This window comes from Colossoma macropomum, unplaced genomic scaffold (genome assembly GCF_904425465.1).
Source record: "Colossoma macropomum unplaced genomic scaffold, Colossoma_macropomum, whole genome shotgun sequence".
Classification (NCBI taxonomy): domain Eukaryota; kingdom Metazoa; phylum Chordata; class Actinopteri; order Characiformes; family Serrasalmidae; genus Colossoma; species Colossoma macropomum.
Window position 1 is genome coordinate 26,406,773 of NW_023494805.1, and position 12,030 is coordinate 26,418,802.

The following is a 12,030-nucleotide window of genomic DNA, read 5'->3' on the forward strand; positions in this document are numbered from 1 at the left end:
GCCAAAGGCTGCAGGAGAGACAGGCTGAAACCCAGCAGGACCCATATGGCCTTCTGGAGAAGAGCCGCTGCAAAGTAGAACACAAACACACTCACATGCAGGTATACATTCCTCCTTGGATATAGCTATTCTAGGTCAGTTACTTTGGTCTAGAGTCTAGTCGTGGCCCAATGCTGCGTATCAACTCGTAACTCAGAATTTCCCACCTCTGACTAGGGAAAAATCAAAGAAAATGCCCCTCAACTGTGAATTCCTGCTTGGAACGTCAGAATGCTGTTCTAAATGCAATACTTAGTGTATGTAGTCAAATGGCTGCTTACACCATCAATAGAAGTAATTTATAATTAGATATCATGTTAAAACGACTTTTAACAAATAGTTACCTAGATTAAGTTTGGCCCACGGGCTGTATGACACTCTGCTATAGATCAGTCAACATACTCACCAGACATCCCCGTTTTGGTGGCCTGTCCCTAGCTGGAGCTGTCCCCAGAAATGTCCCCATTTTTAACTGTGAAATACAAAACACACTGGACAGTCCTAAGAAAGACATGGCAGCAGAGCAGATGGGCAGACATCTTGGACTGTGCTTGTTTTGGCCAACAGAAGGTGCTGGCTGCTGATATCTACTAACCACTTCTACCACTTGCTCACCTAGTTTTAGAGAATACTGCTAGTACAGCAAGTGTCAAGTGAGTCGACAACATCACCACAATCATCTTTTGAAGACACAAGGTAACCCAGAGATTAAAAGCTTACGGGATTTTAATTGTACTACCAGGTGACAAGTAGTCTGTCTGATTTGTGTAGGCATACAATCTACTTGAATGTAGACTATTATGCGAGCTAAAAACAGTGCATTATTTTTCAACTGCGTCACTTTTCCAGCCTTCCATATATAACATATGGCATATGTTGATAGCAGCCATCTGTCTCTCTGGGACTGGAGTTAGCCCAGCGATATGTTTAGGGTCTCTTTTTACAGCCAAATATTTCATATGAATATCATACAACCACTGAATTTTTGTGATAAATGTATCCCCGACTCATTCCTGCCTAAGCCACTAGACTAAGTGACTTTTGAGACCCTTTTTACTTAGCGATATTTTAATGATATACTTACCACTGAACTGGAAATGCCCCCGTTTTCATTTCAGGAATATGGTCACCTTATTACAACACTGACCATAAAGTTAACTGTTTTAAGAAAGGAAATAGACCATGCTATTTAGTTTACCACTCTTTTCACTATCATTCACTGGCATTCACTAGCTTGTTGCTAACAATACTTGCTTTCATGGAGGCTTCCATGTTTTTTCCCTACTTTTTAGGTCGAAAATTACATAATTCGGGCTCTGACCTCCGTGTCGAATCAAACACAGCATTACGGTGTGATTCGCCATTAAAATCTACCTTAGCCCAGTCACTAACAACAAACTAGCGGTAATACAATTGCGTGTCCACACGTACTGCGAGGCTACTAGCCCATTTGTCATGTTGGTGTTCAAAGTGGTGCTCACTAGCGCCCTCTATGCACACTTACTGCAGCTTTGCACGACTGCAAAACACCAGAGGACACCCATGTACTTAATAAATAGGGGTAAACAGAGCTAAAAGGCTAAGAACTAAAAGTTATAATAGTTTCTAATCACTTGAATCAATCTAATCACTTTTGTCCAGAACTTCAATTTAGAAAATAGAAGGATGTATTTCAGTAAAAAGGCAAAGAAACCTACCTGTATGTTTCCTTCTTTCTACAGCAAACAGGTTTTGGGCAGCAGGATGCATTACAGCTAGTGAGTGCTGATTTCATGTTCACGCTCACTGACGTCATGAACGTACATGAGGCGCCTTTCAAATTCTATAACTGGAGTTTAAAAGCTCTTAAAAATACAACAGCGGTGTTAAAATGTTTTATGCTCTTCTGTGCTCAGAAAATTAGTTGTTGTGTTCTTTTACATTCAGAAATGTTTAAGCATTTATAAACTATGTTTTTGCTCAAATGCTTAACCCTTTCATTTTGGACTCGTCCAGGAGCGCCCTCTAGTGTTTAAGAAACCCGGAAGACGTTACAGAGTGGCAATAATTCTTCTCATTACAAGTTCTCCGGACTCAACAGCGGCCCGCTACCCAGAATTCAGTGAGGTACAGGTGATGGCCAATCAGAGTGGTTTTGTTTACAGCTGTCTGGCCAGCGTGACAGAGAGGAAGATATCCAGATATCAAATAAAATGTCTTTGCTTATTAATTTAACTTGAGCTGCATTATATGCTTGCCTTCTGGCCAATGACCGCTGGGATAGGCTCCAGTCTCCCCACCAATTTTATTTGGTTTTATTAAAGTTTTATTTATTTATTTATTTTAAATTGAGCGGTCTTGCACCATGTGATTTTAAACAGGAGTTTAAAAATCTTCGCTTAAAGCTTTAATCTGAGATTAAAATTGTAGCCATGACGGATTCGGCAATAAATAAACGGCAGCCCATTATGCTTGTTATATAAATCCAGCCACCGTAGATTAACTCAGATAAAATTAACAGGTACGACCGGTACGCTGGGAGCAGCACATGCAGAGCCTGCACTGTGTGCACGTGTTAAACCGTAGGTCTCCCGCAGAGCTGCGTGACGTTGACGCCCCTGAAGTGAGGACTTCGGGACCGGGCTTTACAGTATTAGGGTGGGTTACACCAACAATTAATTTAAACTTTTAGAGTTTGGAGCTAATCAAGGACTTGGTAATATAGGTTTTATTTTAAGTTGAGCTGTGCTGCACCACGTAATTTTAAACAGGGGTTTAAAAATCTTCGCTTAAAGCTTTAATCTGAGATTAAAACTGTAGCTACGACGGATTCGGCAATGAATAAACGGCAGCAACATTACTCTCCACACTAATCACTGTCTGTTTTCCATTTTAAGTGAAAACTAGCAGTGCTGCATCAGAAACAGCCCTTACAGGCAAAGAGCGAATCAAGGCGTTTACACAGTCCGTTATTAGTGCAAGAGGCTCGGCGTCGTCAGGGGGCGCTGTTTATTCGAGACTGATAAGACTGCTTAAATATATACAAAACCTGTTGGTAATTTGAATAACGTTTTTTAATTCAAACGCTCTGGATGTTATTCTGTGTGTTGCCGTTTTACATTAAAAGCTTACTTAAATCTGAAGTCTAACACAGACTGTTATGAGAGCATTCTTTTAGCCTGTTAGCTAACCTAGCTTTAGCTGTCTGCCAAGCTAGTCATGCTTACTTTAGATAAACAAAACTGCCTTCCTACCGGGAGTATATTCAACCTGTCTTCGGCTGTTAACTTCACTTACACGCCGTTTGTAACTGCAAAACATACCTCCATCAGTGAGATCCCGCTGCTGTGTTTATTTTCCTCTATCTCAGTGACGCATACAAAGGCGACATAAGCGCTAATAGCGCCCTCTTGTGGGGAGAATCGTTAGAATCGTTAACCGTGAGTAAGTGAACCACATTTAAGTCCTTAAGTTTTCTGTATATCGGGCTTAGTTTAACTTCTGAACAGATTTTCTGTTCTGCAGAGAACACCTATTTTTTTAAACACATTTTGTAAATTCAAACCGTTTAATCTCCGAATGAAGTTTAAATCTGAGTGTAAAGTATCGTGATTAAATTTAATCTAGATTTACTGTAAAAGAAATCCAGGATTAAAATGATGGTTTAAATGTGATCCTGATTATTTTCAAGATAGGTTTAAAGTTTGGTGTAACATGATTAATAGTCAAATCTTGTTTTTAGGGTGCAACCCACCTTAAAAACTTAAGTGACTCTGGGCTATCTGAACTTTATTAATTCAATTAAATTGTTATATTTTTCTGTAACGCTAATCCAGGTGGACTTTTTTTTTTCAAATATTGTAAATTTGCTGACCATATGCTGATGCAGACGAAGTACATCTTCAAGTCTCTAATGGCTCGTTATAAAACTTACCATATTTGATCCAGATGCCCATAAACCACATTATCTCTCACATACTTGGCTCTAGACACACCTTTGACGGTTTCAACATCACCTTTGCCAAACTGTGATCCTGATGCAGGCACAAGTGAGAGTGGAGTTACATTTGGTCAAGCATTTGGATGAGACTGGTTGCCAGAGGCACCCTAATGCTCAGAGAAAGTCCTCACCATCAATAGCAGAGCTGCAAAGTCACCCAATCTCATTAAAGGACTCTAGTCAAAATGGGGAAAAAAATGCACCCATTGCTACATCTGTTGGAAACATGCCCACCCTCCTCTTATAGCCATCTCTAAATTGATTTTTCCTGGTTTCAAAACTGGTGATGATGCATCCTGAGATAGAGGTTTAGAAATCTAGAAAGACTAGAAGTGCTTTAGGGTGGATACTTGGGGCTTGGAGTTTTGAAATTTAATCTCGCAAGATGGCCAAATTATTCTTTTAACAAAAAAAAGCCCGACGACCATTTAAGGTTAGTACCATCATCATTGAAAGCTAGCACCATAGATGTATTTACAGGCCAGTGGCTTGCACTCAGGGTTTTGAACACCTTAGGGATTCTCTGAGTTACAGACTTCACAGAGTAATATATTTGCACAATGCTTGTTGGATTTTTCAGTGAGAGAAAACAACCGGGGGGTGGGGGGTGGGTCGCAACACCGCACTACAGATTACTACATAAAACATTAAATGCTAGTTTTGATCCAGAATGCCTCTTTAACAGAGGATTCTTCCTCAATGTCAATGTTGCTCCACTAAACAGACCTAGTGGATTAACATTAAGATGGTTTAAAGCCCCTCACTGTCTTCCATTTTACAATCACTTAAAACCCTTATGAAATAAAACACTAGCTCACATACTAAAGCAATAAAATTGTCCAAATGGCTATAGTATCCTTAACTGAAGTCTTCATGCAGTTTACATATGCAGCAAGTAAGATAGAAATGCTCAACTGTACTTGTTTTCTTTTTGTACAATCTACCTGCAGTGACAGCATAGCCTGGGCCCTACAGCACTGCATCACACTCTGGTTTTAAGGTGTAGAGTTCTGCAATTACAATATGACTTCAACTAAATATCCCATTACCTGAATCTTCAGACTTACATGTCTAAATTATTAGAACAATCAGGTAGCTTTTAACCATCACCTTCCACGTGTCTAAATAAATAAATAAACTAACAACATTTATTGTTGTAAATTATTCTTTTATTTGAAACCCAAGTGTGTAAGCATGTTCTGAGTGGACTTAGTTGCCACTCTGCTTGGCAGCCAGTCTCTTGTCTCTCTCCTCGGCAATGGTCAGGCGAACACCCTTTCCACGAGGGATGGATACCCATGGCTTGTTGCCCTGATTAAGAGAACAACCAAATATGAATAAAAGACCTCACAAATTATATAAACTTAGAGAAAAAAAATAAATAAAAAAAATTCATCAGCATTTGGAGAGCAAAAGCTTTTTCTTAACTGGGCTTTGGACATGAGATACATAACACTGCCTGCATTAATTTAACTTGCTCATTCAATTAAATGAGCATGCTCATTAAAACAGTGCTCCACTCAATTCTGAAATGAACCCACCTCTCGGATACATATCCACAGTTGCTCTAAATAAAGACTGAATATTCTTAAATAATGAAACAATAAACAGTAACCCTTGCACTAAATTGTGCATGCTAAAATTCTGAGTCTTTTCATTTCACTATTACAGAGGTGCCCCAATTAAATTCTCAGACTGCTTGGCTGCAAGTGTGGGTCTGTGATTAAAAATATATACAGAAAAAAAATAAAATTGATGTTGCATGACCAAACCATCAGGCAATTTCAGTAAGAACCGTCGTTCTTGCTGTCTTGCTCACCTTGCCAATGACAAAGATGTTGGAGAGCCTGGTGGCGAAGCTGTTGCCAGTGCTATCCTTTACGTGCACCACGTCAAAGGAGCCAGGGTGCTTCTCTCTGTTGGTGATGACACCAATACGCCCCAAGTTAGCACCACCTGTTACCATGCACAGGTTACCTGCGTACACACATGGAAAGACAGATATTAAATCAACACTAGCACATTTTCAAAACTTTCTATTTGCTCTCTAATAGGTCAAATTAGCATTAAATTCACAAATGAAAATGAAGTGCTATACTGAAAGAAAGACGACTGGCTATTTAGCACAATGAGTCACGAAACATAAAACACTATGGTATAACTGCAGCAGCAGCATTCAAATACAGCATATGTGCACTTACACAGCTCACATTTAAGTTAGCCAAAATCAGAATAAACTGGCCTACTGCATGTTTGGAGCAAAAATCATGCATGAATAATGCTAACATGCTACCATGAAAGCTGGTGTTTAGAGTGAGTTTTACTGAATTTACAGAAACCCAGCACAAACACCCATTTTGTTTGGGTTGTGAAATTAGCATCTGGTGTGACTTGTACGTGCACAACATTAGTCTCTTTTTTTAATCAAACTGCTGCAAATTAGGACCAAACCAGAAGTGTTGCATTTATATTTTTGTTCAGTGTAGATTCAGGACAACATTAGCACTACTGACCTGTGTCAAACTTGATGAAGTCTGTGACTTTGCCAGTCTCCAGGTCAATGCGGACAGTGTCGTTGGCCTTGATGAGGGGGTCAGGGTAGCGGATGGTGCGGGCATCATGGGTGACCAGGTGAGGGATTCCCTTAGTGCCAATGAGGATTTTCCTCACCTTGCACAACTTGTACTATTGACAAGAGCAGGCAAATAGAATGAGACATTTCAAGCAATGTTTGATCTTCAATTTCAAATACTGCCTTGAACACTCATTTTACATGTTGCATTACTGCAAAATAAAATTTATTTTTGCTTAAAATACTACAATAATGAAAACAACCATGGCTCCATAATTGTTTCATAGCAAGCTGCATTAAAATGCCCTGATTTGGCTCTGAACAGCAGTGAGCAGAAACTTATGAAACTGTCTTAAAAACGCAAACTTTTTGGGAACTGGTCAGGATGAAGATTAACCTGCTCAAAACATTTTTATACTAGAGTACGCACCAAGCTCAGCCACATAACACCCAGTGCAGCCTGAATAATTTATTTCTCTATTCTCATTAATAAACACAACAGAGCCTACTGGCTAGCTAACAAGCAATCCAGAGACAAACTTACTTGGACTGCAGTCAGAGTTAAAACTGATACTGTCACCTGGAACTGCAAGAGTCTTGCTAGTTTTGCAAAATCGCACAAGAATGTGCATTTGAGTCCACTGTGTAGAAGTGGTCACTATACGCTACTGGTCAGAAGCTAGTATTTGGCTTGATAAACGTTCTCTCCACAGAAGTGCCTGCATTTATAAAAGTGGTAAGCCTGTCAACTATTCTAATAGTTTCTGAATACTTTGTTGAAATACATCTATTAATCAATAATTGTTGCAGGCCTCTGACACATCAATATATTCTTTCATTTACTTTCACATATTTGCAAAAACATTATATAATCTCAGGGAAATGTGCCAGGCTCTTCACCAACATAAACTATGCTTGCAGTCTGACGCTCAGGTGTGCCAAAAGAAGCAGCTCACCTTGGCCTCTTCATTGGTGATACGGTGGACAGTGAAACGGCCCTTGGCGTCGTAGATCAGCCGGAAGTTCTCTCCAGTCTTCTCAATGCTGATCACATCTGCAACAGAATAAGACAACACTACATCAAAAACTCAAACTCTGCTTCTAGTCCCCCTCTAGATCCTGGCCTTATGGTCCAACTTTCCTGTAGGTCTTTCATAAGACTTGGCTATGCACCCTGCAGCATCATCAGGTCTTGACAATGAATCACAGCAGATTTAATATCCTCTTGGCAATACTTCCCAAACTCACACTGCGTGAATGAAAATGCCTCTGAGAACACACTGACCAAGTGTGCCATGCTCAGCACAGCCATCTGTTAAACTGTGCAGTCAGATTACACACAATTTTTCCAACACTGACCACCAGAACTGAGCAAACATATAGTTTTAGTATCTACAATTACAAGAACTCAAGCAGTAAATTCAACGCAATTATACACATCCTGCACCAAAGTAAAACACTCCTACTGTTAAAATCATGGACACTCCGTAACAGCACCAAATGCCGGTCAGTTGACTGACGGATTCTAGATGCTTGTTGTGAGTATTCTGCCAGCAGTCTGTATCCCTATGAACAGTTTTAATAGATGCTAGCAGGAAAACACTGAATTGTACATTAGATATTCCACATCCAAAATTCTTCGGCAGGTAAGAAAATTCCGTACCACATATCTATCCAAATCCCTAAATAGCACTTTCAAGACTAGAACATCACACATACCACAACTATGTGGAATATGGCAATATAACATTTCGTTCGTATCCTAAGACTGGAAATACTACCACGCCACAAACTATCCCAACTGGTTCCCTTTCGGTAATAAGAATATTGTGATATTTTTTCCTAGTTGCCAACAGGAACACTCAAGTTTGTGTGCACCAACAGAAAGCAGCAGAGAGCAGATACTTACTCTATGGTAACTGTTCATCAGTTTTTTGGACTGCACTGTTAGGCATAGCTATACAAAACTCCAAATAATGCTCCTATATAGCCACACAAAACTACAAATCAGTTTGCCTAATCCTCTGTCACGATGATGCACCCTTTTTTTCCCCCCAAAGTTTGTCCATCGGGTCCAGTGGTACAAATTCAACTCACCCAGGTTCCCTCAACACATCACTGTTGGGAAAAAAAATGTCTCAAAAACCATTCTTAAAGGAAATTAACGAAACAAGATTTTATCCCAAGTGACTTTTGTGATGGTCCATTCATAACATTGACAAAGGGCACAGAATAAGGGCATTTACAATTAACCTGGGGGAAGAAAAGAAAAAAAAAGAATGCCAAAAATGGAGTTTCAGAGTTTTGCCCCAACAGTCATACAGAATGCCACTTTCTGCATAGAAAAACAACTGAGTCTCTGAACCCACTTCTGAAATGAGATGTGCTGATCATTTCACATCCCCTATAGCTTCCCTTGTTAACCTGAAGAAAATTTCTTTGGCTTCACAACTATCAACGCACACTGCACTACGTACAAACATCAAACAATAACTTTGCTCATTATAAAGATGCACTTTGGAGGAGCTTTGCTCACATCGACCAACAGGTCCCGTTTTTAAGCCACAACTTACCCATGAACCCAGCAGGGTAGGTGATGTCAGTGCGGACCTTGCCATCAACCTTGATTAACCTCTGCATGCAGATCTTCTTGACTTCATCTCCAGTCAGGGCATACCTGAGCCGGTTCCTCAGAAAGATGATGAGGGGCAGGCACTCCCTCAGCTTGTGGGGACCGGTGGAGGGGCGAGGAGCCTGGGGACAGAAAAAAAAAAACGTTCACCACACCAAACTGTCAGACCTCTACTCTCACACATTTCTAGCTTTTAAATGACAAACTCTCCCAAACTAAGATTGAGCGAGTAATACAGGCACAGTGCACAGCCATGTGGCTCAGTAGAAGGAAAAAAATGAAGTACTCACAAACACCCCGGTCAGCTTGTCAAGCATCCAGTGCTTGGGCGCTGCGACGCGCTTCAGATGCTTCTTCGGTCCTCTGGCCTGAACGACAGAGAAGACACAGGGCACTGAAATTTCCGTGTTACTTTCACCCAGAATACAAATTTATTGTCCACGAGAGCTGTTAACATGTAAGGCAGTCCGCAGACCTACGCAACGCCAAACCCGACTAACAATCTTGGTGGCTGGCAGGCTAACCCAGTAGCATTGTACATACAAACCCGCAGCACAACCGGCCAACATTCACAAAACACAAACTATGAATATCTGAGAGACTTATTTTATCAACTAGTCCTGATAAGTCCTCAAAAGGCCAACCGACTGAACAACCAGAGGTAATGTGGCACTAGCGGAGCAGCAGCTAGCTAGTTAGCGGCAGTGCACGGACACCGAGCAGGTTTAAATAAACGTTTTTAACAGCCAAAGGAAAGACAACTGACGACAATATATGGACTCTTAAACATATAAGATGTGTAAATACAATATGTTGGCACTTCAGTTGACCAGTAACGTGTAGAAAGGCTGATGATTGTGGATAACTTTGTAGAGAAGCTGAGAAAGAAATCTGCTCACCATGTTGGAGTCTGCGGGAAAGGGCCAGCGACTTCCTGTGAAAGGAAGATAAGCTGAAACAGCGCCGCTGAAGAGGCCGCGTGAGGCTCAGCGTGTTCACTGAGTGAGCTTCTGCCCTCTAGCGTCTGGGCTCCTCATCACAGTCAAACCCAACTCACCTTTAACGCACTACACCTTTCAAACCCGCCTCTGATAAGTCCTAAAGGGCCAATAATCCACATTCTGTTCATTTTTTGTTTTTTCCATGAGGTGCACATACGTTTGTATGGGTTTATGTACAAAAAAACAATAACCCATTTCTTCTTACACGACCGTCTTTCAGCCTCTCTTTACGTCTTGGAATTAAACAAGCTGTGCCTTTAAAGGAGCAATCAGGCCCAAAACTAAGATGCATGATGGTACTGGGGGAGGTTTCGTAGTCTTTAAATGGGAAAGCCTCTCTGAAGAATATTGTGACACCGCTTCAGGAGGCGAGCATGGTTCAATTTTTCATTTCGGCCAGCGTGTCCCTTTAAGACTGATATATAAATTATCTTTGGTCTTTCTTGTATTGTGCCTCGTTCAAAAATCAGTAAGAGACGAAACATTATTATTATTATTAGAACTTATTTCAGGGCGAACAGGTGGAGCCAACCTGCTGTAGACTGAACAGAGAAATAGGCAAGTATATGTAAATTCATTGGATTTTCTGACATCGTAAAACACGATGGCCTCATTTACCAGCCGTTCTTAAGAAGAAATTTCTTCTTAAAACCCACTTACACAGTTTTCACGAAGATTCTCACATTCACCAATGTTTTCCTATGTGGGATTTGTTCTTAGCTAAGACACACTCAAGAGCACAAAGGTGTGAACAGTTCTGCGGTTTAAGAACACGTCATGAATCGGACATCAGCTTTTTCTCAGGATTTTTCTCAAGAACAAATTTTAGAAAAAACAGGAAGATATTGGTGAATGAGGCCCACTGAACTCAAAATGGGCTTATTTTCCATAAATGGATGTATAAAAAGTGAAGATAATGTAGTCTTCCGTAAAATGGGCCCTTAATGTTATCAGTTTCTGGAAAGCATGTGTGACTTTTAAAATCTGTGGTTTTGAAACAATGTTGTGATTTTACTATGGTAACTTAAAGAAATGTGTTTTGAAGCTTGGCTTTGATTTCAGGTTCTTTGTCTACTAAGACCCAAAGTTTGTGTTTATGTTTATGTGCTATGCCACATTTTGTTATTAATGTTAAAGAAAACGTAAATGATGTCATCCAAAAATATGATCTATTGCTAATTAGAAACTTATTTTGTACTATTTATGATGGTGAAAAGCATCTCTTGGTTGGTTAGGTTTTAATTTTCATTGCACCACCAGCCTTTCTTTTCCTCATGAGTGACAATATCTGTCAGGAAATACCAGACCAGGGCACAGAGTGGCTCTGTTTATGGTAGAAGATAAAGCCGGTCAATCATCCATCTGTTCTTCTGCCAAAGGGTGGACACAGTGACCCACACTGGGAGGCTCCTGTACGCCTGCCCACAGTTTCCTTTAAGCTATATCTGTTTTAGTTCTCTAGGGTTAATGTGAAGCTTCATATACTAATTAGGTACCTGTACCTTGTACCTAATAGAACACTTTATCAGGTACACCCACTGTAGGCCCTCAGTGGACTTTTTATATACAATAAATCAAAATTATAATTAATACAAGCCTTAACTTGAGAAATAAGCATGCGTACACATCAGTTGTTATTCTTTTAAAAACTCCAAAATCGTTACAAATTTGGAGAAGAAATTCTTCAATTATATACCTACGAAGTGCACCAATATGGTAGATGTACCTGATACAATGACCAGTGAATGTGGATACAAGGTAGGTGAACCTAATGAGGTGTATATGCAGTATGTTGTGTGTAATTATG

The 12,030-nt window shown here is 40.2% G+C and overlaps 1 protein-coding gene across 1 annotated transcript; it reads right to left on the bottom strand.

Annotated features, from left to right (window-relative positions):
• Window positions 1-5,165: 5,165 nt before the first annotated feature.
• On the bottom strand, window positions 5,166-10,192 carry rps4x (ribosomal protein S4 X-linked). Its single transcript, XM_036596644.1, has 7 exons — window positions 10,122-10,192; window positions 9,513-9,590; window positions 9,164-9,344; window positions 7,547-7,644; window positions 6,532-6,703; window positions 5,838-5,995; window positions 5,166-5,329 (listed from the first exon to the last, which is right to left on the bottom strand). Exons 1-7 carry the CDS (start codon window positions 10,122-10,124, stop codon window positions 5,228-5,230), a joined length of 792 nt encoding a protein of 263 aa, XP_036452537.1. The 5' UTR covers window positions 10,125-10,192; the 3' UTR covers window positions 5,166-5,227.
• Window positions 10,193-12,030: the final 1,838 nt, after the last annotated feature.

Bases quoted from the DNA above. Each gene is read 5' to 3' on its own strand.
- rps4x (XM_036596644.1), bottom strand. The intron at 9,345-9,512 runs GTGAGTACTTCA...TTCTGTCCCCAG, and splicing joins ACAAGCTGACCGGGGTGTTT to GCTCCTCGCCCCTCCACCGG. The intron at 6,704-7,546 runs GTGAGCTGCTTC...TCTTGTCAATAG, and splicing joins TCACCAATGAAGAGGCCAAG to TACAAGTTGTGCAAGGTGAG.